This window comes from Cyrtonyx montezumae, unplaced genomic scaffold (assembly GCF_038088225.1).
Source record: "Cyrtonyx montezumae isolate F1298 unplaced genomic scaffold, pur_monq_1.0 scaffold_26, whole genome shotgun sequence".
NCBI classification, from domain to species: domain Eukaryota; kingdom Metazoa; phylum Chordata; class Aves; order Galliformes; family Odontophoridae; genus Cyrtonyx; species Cyrtonyx montezumae.
In genome coordinates this window covers 4,381,730-4,391,165 of record NW_027072003.1, presented here as the reverse complement: position 1 = coordinate 4,391,165, position 9,436 = coordinate 4,381,730, and the positions used below count along the sequence as shown (strand labels likewise).

Here is a 9,436-nt window from a genome sequence, read left to right as displayed (position 1 = left end):
CCCCAACCCAAGCCCACCCAGCTCAGGCTGGGGGCTGGATGCGGCCGCGTGCACCGAGGGGGGCAGCTCTTCCTCTCTCTCTCTTTCTCTTTTTTTTTTTTTTTTTTAAAGACTGTAAATATAGATAGAGCTTTATTTTGTTAATAAGACGACGAGTAACTTAACCTGTATATTTCACATACTTGTTTACAAACTGCCCTCCCCACCCCTTGGCACAATAAAGATGATGTTTTGGAGCTGAGCTCAGGGCTGGGTCTGGCCAACACGGGGGCTTGGGATCACCAGGTACAAGTGGAGGGATGGGGGCTTCCTCCCCCCTTTCTGCCCCTCTTCCAGCTCCATGCAATGCTTTTTCTGTGCTGTTCCTTTGCTCTTCCCCCTGTCCCCCTCCCCCTTTTGCCTTCTCATCTGTCTCATCCTCACATCTGGGTCTCAGCCTCCTCTGTGCACTGCCTCCTGCAGCCCAATGCTCCATGCTGCCCTGTGCAGAGCAGGGACACAGCTCTGCCAGGGGGGACAGCAGCAGCACACCCTAGGAGGGTCCCCCTCAGCTCCTGCTCCAGCCCAAGTCCTGCAGAAGGCACCACAGATCCATCAGCCCCGATTTCCAGCTACCAGCAGCTTTTATTGTGCACCAAAACAATCACTGGATGCAACAAAAGTCACAGGTTTTTGCTGGGTGCAGTTCCTGTGTCCTAGCAGAAGGGGCAGATGCTTTGTCCCATGGCACCTGCCAGGCAAGCCAAGGCAAGCGGCCTTGTCCCTCAACCTGGTGCACCAACAGTGTCACGAGCTGGGACAAATCATCTCCATCCACCTCCTGCCAGGGGAGCTCACGTTGGGCCTCCAGCACTGCACTAAGGGGAGAGGTGTGCAGGGATGGGGCAGCTCTACCTATGGCTGCACTGAGCCCCCCACTGCTGGAGGACGTGGGGGGGGTGATGGGGCTGGGAACCCCTCTGCTGTGGTGTGGGACACTGCAGGTGAAGCTAGTGGGGCCATGGGGAGGGGCAGCCCTGGGTTGAGCACGGAGCAGTGCTTAGTGCACTGCTGAGGATGCTGCCTTTCCTGCAGCAGCACCCACCCCACTTGGAAAAGGGTCCCGTGCTCAGCTTCAGCCCCAGCTCTGGGCTGAACACAGCCCCATGGAAGGTGGTTTTGGGGACGAGAGCCTGAGAGCACTGTGCAGACAGGGCAGAGGGGACAGTGTGGGGCAGCTAAAGCATCCCAGCAGCGCTCTGTGCTCCTGGATGGATGGATGAGGGTCCCATTTCCTCCCAGTGCCAGGCCCAGCAGCAGCAATACCAGCAAGGCATGGGGCTGCTGGGCAGCGGGGCTGAGCTGGGCTCGCTGTAAGGTGATGATGAGGTGTCCTTGTGTAAGCAGGGACCTCTCCGTGGTCCTCTCGAGCTTCTCATGGTCCAGTCTTGGGTATGTCCAGCGTCCCCTTAAATCGGTGGCTGGGACAAAGCTCCTCTTCCCCTTTCCCACCATTGGGACCTGCCCTCACCCCTGGGTGGGGAGGGGGGGGGCGAGGGAGGTGCCAGGGCTGTGGATGCAGCAAGGACAAAATAGCTCAGGGGTCCACGGGCCAGAGCTGCTATTTGGGGATCTGCAGGGCTGCGACCACCGGCTTCATCTTGTAGTACTGCCTAAACCTTAGCTTTGCATATCTGCCAAAAGAGGGATGGACATGTGACACACCCAGCCCCGGTCGTGGGATCCATCCAGTACGGAGCACTTGGAGATCGGTCCCCTCAGCTCTGCAGAGTTCAGCACAGACTCACCTAAAGAAGTTAAAATCTATGGTAGAGTATTTATCCTGGATCAGTCCCCAGCATGCCCAGAGGAAATGAGATGCCTGCAACAGACAGAACAGGACTCAGAAGTAGCACGGCCCAGGCTTGGATTTCCAGAAGGTCCAGAGGTGGATGGCAGCCTGGGTGCGTGGTGCCAGCAGGAAGGATGCTGAGCAGCAGTGCAGAGTGCTCAGGGACAGCTCTGCTGCTGCAAGTCCCTCCTGAGCCCACAACCAATGGGAGATTTGGCCACGCTGGGACAGGTCCCTGCTGCAGCTCTGCTAGAAGGGGTGAGGGCAGAGCATGGATTTCCCAGTGCACAGCTGCCTGCCTCAGTCCAAAGGGCTGCAATTCAGCTGTCAGCTCCTGCTTCAGCCTCTCTGAAAATCAGTTTTGTAAACGCTCTTGGCAAATCAAGCTGCTCAGGCTGCCAACCACCCCTGCTGCAACCCGAGTGTCCCCACCCAGTGCTATCTCTGACCTTGTCCTGGAGCTCAGCACCTCTGAACACAGCCAGGCTCTGTGGGGCAGCCCCCAGCCCTCACCCCAACTGCACCTGAACCATGAAAGTGAGAAGGGAGAGCATGGGGATAAGTCAGCCCCTTCGCACCTCCAGCACTCACCAAGGAAAACTTGTTCACTTGCACATAGAGAGCCTCCAGCTCCTTCTCAGACACAGAGACACCAGGACCCCCCCGGCCCCCCTGTGTGAGCTGCTTGTAGGCCTGCAGGTAGGAGTGCAGCCACTGCAGTTGGGTCTCCTTGCTGGGGTACAGGCTGTAGTCCATCTCCTTCACACCTGCGAGGGGAGAGGAGATAGTGGTGGCCATAGGATGGCTCCTGCAGGGCACAGTGACGTGGCCAAGGGGCTCTCCCCATGTGAGTGAAGCCACTGCAGCTTTGGGCTTGCACAGAGTGGGGTTCAGCCCTCTGATTGAGACACCCACATGGTTAATAGAGCCGAGTTCTTGGCAGGCATCACAACCAGTGGATTAAGGCAAGCAGAGATGCTGCCTTGCACATCACCACATCCATTTCACATCATGGATCAAGAGATGCAGCTTCCTCCTTCATTCCTTGAGGATGGGGGGATAGTGGGGAGCTGCTTCAACCCAGGGGGAGCTTCAGAACCACGGAGAGGAACCAGCTCACCTGCAAACTCATTGAAGTGGTTCCCAATGTCGAAAGCCTGGTAGTTGTAGCCTGTGTACTCATAGTCAATGAAGCGGACGTGCTCTGCAAAGCAAAGCAATGGGCTGGAGCCATCGGCAATGGGGGCAGGGGAACAAAGCGACCCCTCTGCTGCTGCCACCGACCTTGTGCCCTGTTGTAGATGATGTTCTTGCAGAGGAGGTCATTGTGGCACAGCACGACGGGGGACCCCAGCTGCGAGAGTGTGTCCTTCATCCACGCCAGCTCGTTTTCCAGCATCTCCAGGCTGGGCACGTCCTGGTGGAGGCTGGGGAAGGGGAAGGGGTGGAATCACTTTGGCTCACAGGGAACCTCCCATAGGGGCAGAAAAGAAGTGTTGCCCCCGCTTCCCTCTGTGCGTGTCATAAATGAGTTCACTAGTGACAGAGCAGGGACTGGTAGGGAAGCTCAGCTCTGGTGCTTGGCACATCCCTTGTGGCCCCCAGGGCACCCAGCACGGCCTCAGCCCTTCCCTTCAACTCCAAGACTAACCCAAAGGTGATGGGAATTTTTTGAATCCCCCAGGCCCCATTCTCAGTAACCTCTGCAGCTGCAGTTCCAAGAATGGAGCATGTTAATAATTACCAAGTGGGCAGCATGTAAGGTGCAGAGTTGGGTAAACCACTGGGATCAGCCCTGCGTCCCCATCCCATGGACCAGGTTAATTATTTGCCTGATTTGGGGTTCATTCACCTCTGCTACCTCTGGGGGCTGCCTGCATCCTTCCACAGGGCCCAGTTTGCCATCACGCCCTCACTCACCTGACACGAACCCGGGCTCCCAGCACAGCATTGCCCACCCAGCAATGGGACAAAGTGCTTTGAAGTGGTGCTGGGCTGCCAGCATCCCCTCCAGTAATGCAAGCAGAGCCCTGCTGCTCTGTAAGAAGGGCTTTGGGTTTCATCTTCTTCTAGCAATGGCATGAAACACAGGCGAGGTTCACAGGGAGGAGGAAGGTTCTATCAGTAGGTGGGTGTCTATGGCTCAGGTTGGATCCTGCCCAGGTGCTTTGCAGCCAGAGCACAGAGCTCCTCCTGCAGCAGACAGCTGAGGATGCCTCCATCTCATGAGCACTTCCAGTTCTCGGGGGTTTGTCCACAAGCTTACTCATGGAGGAACCATGAACCATATGTGGCCAACACTCCCCAAACCCCTGCTCTCAAAGCCCAGGCTCCAGCAGAGGCTTTACCTGGGGACCCATGTCCCATAGGAGGAAGACCTACAGACAGGTGGGCAGTGGGTGCCCAAGCCAGAGCCTGGCTCTTTGGGATCCCTCTGCCTTTACCTGGTGTTGGGTACCTTTGGGCTGAGGTCCATCTTCACGAGGGTGAGGTATTCGTGCAGCTTCTGCCAGAGGATGGGCTTGGGGAGGCTCCCATTGGCATGGATGGCGTGCACCCGGGCCACCTCCTGGGCCACCAGTCTGGAAACAAGCAGAGATGTGGGTGAGAGCCTGAGCTGGGGGATGGAGCTGGCTCAACAGAGATGCCCCAAAACACACGCACAGCCCAGCTAACTCCCTGCTCCATGCCAGCCCTGAGCTTCTGAAGGATCTCAAACCCCCATCTGCGTCAGCATTCACCTTTCCAGGGTGAGCTCAGACAGAAGCCACGATCCTCGTGCAGTCTCTCTCCACAAAAAGCTGTAAAATCACGTCTGCTGACTCAGCCTCACTGGTGAAGGAGGGGACACTACTGGGGATTCTGACCCCATCACCACTCAGGTCTGGGCAAGGGAAGGATAGGACTGGTGCCAGTTTGGAGCGAAGCCAGAGAGGAAGAGAGCTGGAAACATGGTCCCACCTCACCCCGCTCCCTTCCTGATCCCATAAAGGGATCCAACGCACCTGAATATGTGGGGGTCCCGCACGTGGTCGGGCCCCAGGGCAATGCCAGGCAGGAACTCATAGCAGAACCCATTCTGGAAGGTGCAGTAGAGGTCGGGGGCGCAGCCATGGGCACGCAGCACCTGGAAGTTCCACAGCTCCGTCTCCCGATCCACGAAGAGCTCCGTCTTTCTGCCATAGATGCGGACCAGCACGGCATCTGCCATGTCCTCGTCCGTGTAGCAGGCCACCAGCTTGTTGGTGATGCCGTCGGTGAAGAGCTGCAGGGGAGAAGGGGTGGCAGAGCGATGCCCGCACGTCCCTGCCAAGCGGGGTGGGCACTGGGAACCCCCTTCTTCATGGCACAGCCACCCATGGGCGGATCCCAGGGAGAAAGCAACGCAGCACTGGCAGTTCTAGGCGATGGGGAAAGGGGAACACGCAGCAGGAAAAGCTCCTGTGGGAGGTGGCATGAGTTTGAAAGGGTTCAGGTGCAACTGGGGCCCTGCATGGGCACAAAGCTTCAGTTGTGAGTGGGTTGTTGTTTTTTTTTTTTTGGGGGGGGGGGGAAACCCACTGCTGTTTTTCACCTTGTTGCTCAAGGGCAGCGAGATGTGCTGCAAGCGCAGCCGGCATCTCAGTGACCCTGGGAATCAGTCCCAAAAAAACCCGTGCAAACCTTTTAGCAAGAAAAAAAAACAAAAAAACCCCACCAAAAGCACAGCAAACAAGGCTGAGCAAACACCACCACCCCATCTCCTCCTCCTGACCCACCCCATGGGGCCACGAGTCGCTGATAGGCAGGGACGTCTCTGCTGGGGACGTCTCTTGTCATTGCTCTGATGCTTCCTCACAGATGGAAAGAGAGTTTTGTTCTCCCGGAGCCCCGGCTTGGCCGCCTGCCCACGCACATGCAGGCCCTGCTCCTCCTGCACCGGGGTCCTCACCCTGCCCTGGGCTGCAGCATGGAGCAGCCCCCATCCCCTCGGTGTGGGTCCCCACCACACGGGCACGATGCTCAGCCACAGTGGGGAACCATCCCTGCCTTCATCTCCTCTCTGTTTGGCGAGACGGAGCCGCTGTGATGCTGGGAGGGTGCGTGGTAGGGAGCAGCGGTGCTCGGGGGTGGGACAGCTAATTTTAGACATCTCACTCGGCAACTCACGCTCCTATATGAGGTGCCTATATATAGGGCTTCCCTATGCAGCCTGCCGAGGGGAAAGTCAGCACTGGAATTACACAGCTGGGCGTTACGGGCTGCGGTGTCCATCATCCTCACACCCGCAGCTGGTGTTTCCCAGCCAACCTGAGTTCCCACCACTATTTCAGCTCTCGTTGCCCTGCCAGGCTCCAGAAATCCAGATGCTGCAGCACTGTGCCCGTGTCCACCAGCTGCAGGTGAGCAGCTCCTCCTCGAGATGCTCAGCACTGCCTCCACTCCGGGGCCACGCAGCGCCTTGTTTTGCTGCCTGATGGCCCCATCAGCCCTTTCCAGTAGATTTAATGGGATTACAGAGCCTTATCCCCGTTGAATTCCAGGCTGTTCATTTTGGAGACTTGCACGCACGTGGCTTGGCAGTAACCTGCATGCCCAGGTTGGGGGCAGCTCCTCCACGGCATGGTGGGATGAGGGGGGGAGTAAGTGAGTGCACCAGGAGCTCTGCAGCAATTAATAGGATAGCAAGCCCCAAACCTTATCCAAAGACACTGAGGAGGTGCAGCTCTGTCCCTGCACTCCCCTCCTGCAGCCCCGCGTCCCCATGCCCACGCTAGCTCTCCTTGAGCACCAAGCACATCGCGGCAGTGCTGGCCCTTGTTGCAGCAGGGCACCTTGCTGCTGAAGTTTCACCTCTTCAAGGACCTACTTGGAAGTATCCCGTGGATTAGAGCACGGGTAGTAAGGTGGACTGAGTTGGTTGATATTCAGACAACACTTATCCCCTTCGTGGTGTAGTAAGGGCCCCACTGTGCCCCAGCAGGGATTCAGCTCGCAGCTGAAAGCCCCATCCTGGTGTCAGCGTCCCTACAACCTGCTGTGGCTGTGAGCAGCTTCTCATTGGAAGGCTGCTCCTGAGCATCTCTTACAGGATGGGATCCTGAGAGGGACAGCAGAGCCCTCTGCCATGCCCGCAGAGCCAAAAGGACGAGGAGCAGCACAATGTGCCGAGGAGCCCAGCAGCTCGAAGAGGCCGAGCACCCGACCCCATCCTCCTTGTTTTCTGCACCCTGCCCCAAGAACCAGGAGGGTTTTCCATGCTACAGGCACAGCCTGGTACAGTCCCTGCAGGCAGCTGTGCCCCAACACCACACACCACTCCAGTCCACACAGGGAAGCTGACAGGGACTCTAATAGGAACCAGCTGAGAACCACGCACTGTTCCACTCCTCTCCCAATAGCTCTCACAAAGAGAAATACAACCGGAGGATTTCCCCCCCCCCCCCCTTCCGAGGTCTCCTAAGTTTTTCTTTGATTCTTTTTTCTTCTTTCCTAAATTAAAAACACGTGCAAACTGCTGCTGGATGCAGACTCCCCTAAAGTTCTGGGCAGAACCTGGGTAGCAGAGAGCTGCAGTCCCACTCCCTCTGGGTTCCCCATGAGCACCACAGAGCTGGGTGAGGTGTTGCCTGGGACATTTCCTGCCCTCCCAGCTACGCAACCTGAGGAACTCTAACTCCAAACTTCCTGTCCTTACCATCTGCCCTTTCGTATGTATTTTCCTGCAGCTTCTTGTATTTAATTACACTTGGCTATTAATACATTTTTAATGGCACTCCAGGCACACAGGAAGCGTGTGCCTTCAGAGGACATGCATGCACACGTACGTGTGGTTGAGTGCATCCAGCTCCACCGCCTGCCTGCTCCGTGCCCACCCCAAGATGTCCCGTGGCAATGCACCCCCTTTCTGCCCCCACACTTGGCACACCCGGGTAGAGGTGTGGAGGAGGATGGGGGCTGCAGAGCCCCAGGAACCGCTGTGCTAGGCTTGGGACAAGCGAGCCCTGCTCGGTCCGGGATGCCAGCTCCCATCAGCTCCCATCTGAATTCACCCAATGCAAATGAACCGACCTGGAAAAAGCGCAAGCCCGCTGCTGACCCACACGAGCCCTGCAGCCGCGACGCGTGGTGTCCGGTGGCACCGCCATGCAGTGCAGCACCTGCGGGCCAATGCCGGGGGCTGACAGCACGACCCCCCTCCTCCAGCCCCGAGGGACCTGCTGCATCCACAGCCCCCGTGCCGTGGCTCCTCACGGTGTCCCCAAAGCCCCCGGTGGGGGTCTGAGAGCCTTGCACACCTGCTCAGCCTCTGTGAGAACGGGGCAGCGGCGTGCCATACCCTCCCCATCAGGCCCTACATCCCCCGCAGTGCATCCCACAGCCGCCCTCTCGGGACCCCCCTGCGCACCCCCCATACCTTGGTCTTCACCCTAGCCAGTTCCCAGCTGGGTCTCAGCTCCCGCATCAGCCGCAGCGCTCCGGGCAGCACGTCCCCCTCATCCACCAACACACCGAGCTGGGGCACGCCGGGAACCCCTCGACTTCCACCTCCTCCCCGTTCCGTCTCCCAGCAATCCGGAGAGCCGTCGGACGGTACGGCCATCCCCAGCTCCGAGCGACCCGACCCACGGCACGTGTGCCAAGGACTGCCGCGGGGAGGAGCCGTCCGCCGCTGGGAAACCATGAGTCACCGGCCCGCCTCCCGCACCAGCGCCCGCCCGCATTGTGAGGTCAGCGGGACCCGCACCGGCCCCGCACCGGGGAATGCTCCGAACGCGGTGCTCATCACCTCCGGGCATCGCCGAGACCCTCGGGAGCGCCGGAGTGTCTTGGAGGAGGGGGGGATTTGGGCAGCTCGGAGCCGTGCAGCTCGGCTTTGGGATTGGGGATCAGAGGTGGGGAAGGGAGGTGGTGGGGTGAGGATGGGGAGGTGTAGGTTGTCCCTCTGGGACCCTTCCATATGGAAATCGTATTCTGTGACCTCCCCCAGTTCCCACTGTGGTCTCCTCTCCATCCCCACATGACACCTCGCAGCGATTGGGATTTCCAGGCGGGCTGCAGAGAGGTTGGGTGGTTAAAAGAGAGAGCATCACTCACCCGCCGGCCCCGGTTCATTATCAGAGGAAATAAAAACAGCTCCGAGCAGAGAATGCCACCCCCCCCCCTCTCCCGAAGTTTACAGCTGGCTGCAGCTGCAACCGGCTAAATGGACCATGGAGACTTGGGGAAAATCGTTTAAGGAAGGGGAAGAAAATAAACCAGTTCCCCGCGTTGCTATATATAGAGCCAGCGCTGTCAGTTTTAATAGGATGGCTGTAATTGCTCCGGCCTCTTTGCTGGGCCGAGCGTAGCCTAATTGCTTGCCTGTAACGATCACAAGTGTTAATACGGGGCAGTTGAGGGTTAGCAGTGCCTTGCAGCCAGCTCTGCACAGCAGGCACCAGGAAATCGCCCTGGCACAAGCTATTAGAGGTGCTAATGGGAAGGCTGCAGGGCCGACGGTATATTTTTTCCTTTTTTTTTCCCTCTCCTGCTGCTTCGAGCAACTGTGCTGAACGGGAGCATCCTGTCTGCGGTGGGACCCAGGCTTCCCAGCATCTCCCTGTGGCTGTAAGGCTGCGGCTC

General features: G+C 58.3%; 1 protein-coding gene across 1 annotated transcript; it reads right to left on the bottom strand.

Annotated features, from left to right (window-relative positions):
* Positions 1-1,215: 1,215 nt before the first annotated feature.
* On the bottom strand, positions 1,216-8,495 carry ETNK2 (ethanolamine kinase 2). The gene is made up of 8 exons (XM_065740491.1): positions 8,229-8,495; positions 4,837-5,096; positions 4,276-4,413; positions 3,116-3,258; positions 2,952-3,035; positions 2,423-2,598; positions 1,788-1,861; positions 1,216-1,673 (listed from the first exon to the last, which is right to left on the bottom strand). The coding sequence occupies exons 1-8, from the start codon at positions 8,493-8,495 to the stop codon at positions 1,601-1,603; spliced, it is 1,215 nt and encodes a 404-aa protein (XP_065596563.1). The 3' UTR covers positions 1,216-1,600.
* Positions 8,496-9,436: the final 941 nt, after the last annotated feature.

Bases quoted from the DNA above. Each gene is read 5' to 3' on its own strand.
- ETNK2 (XM_065740491.1), bottom strand. From the start codon at position 8,495: ATGGTTTCCCAGCGGCGGACGGCTCCTCCCCGCGGCAGTCCTTGGCAC. The intron at 3,259-4,275 runs GTAAAGGCAGAG...CCCCTTCCCCAG, and splicing joins CCAAAGGTACCCAACACCAG to CCTCCACCAGGACGTGCCCA. The intron at 2,599-2,951 runs GTGAGCTGGTTC...CTCCCCTCGCAG, and splicing joins CCACTTCAATGAGTTTGCAG to GTGTGAAGGAGATGGACTAC.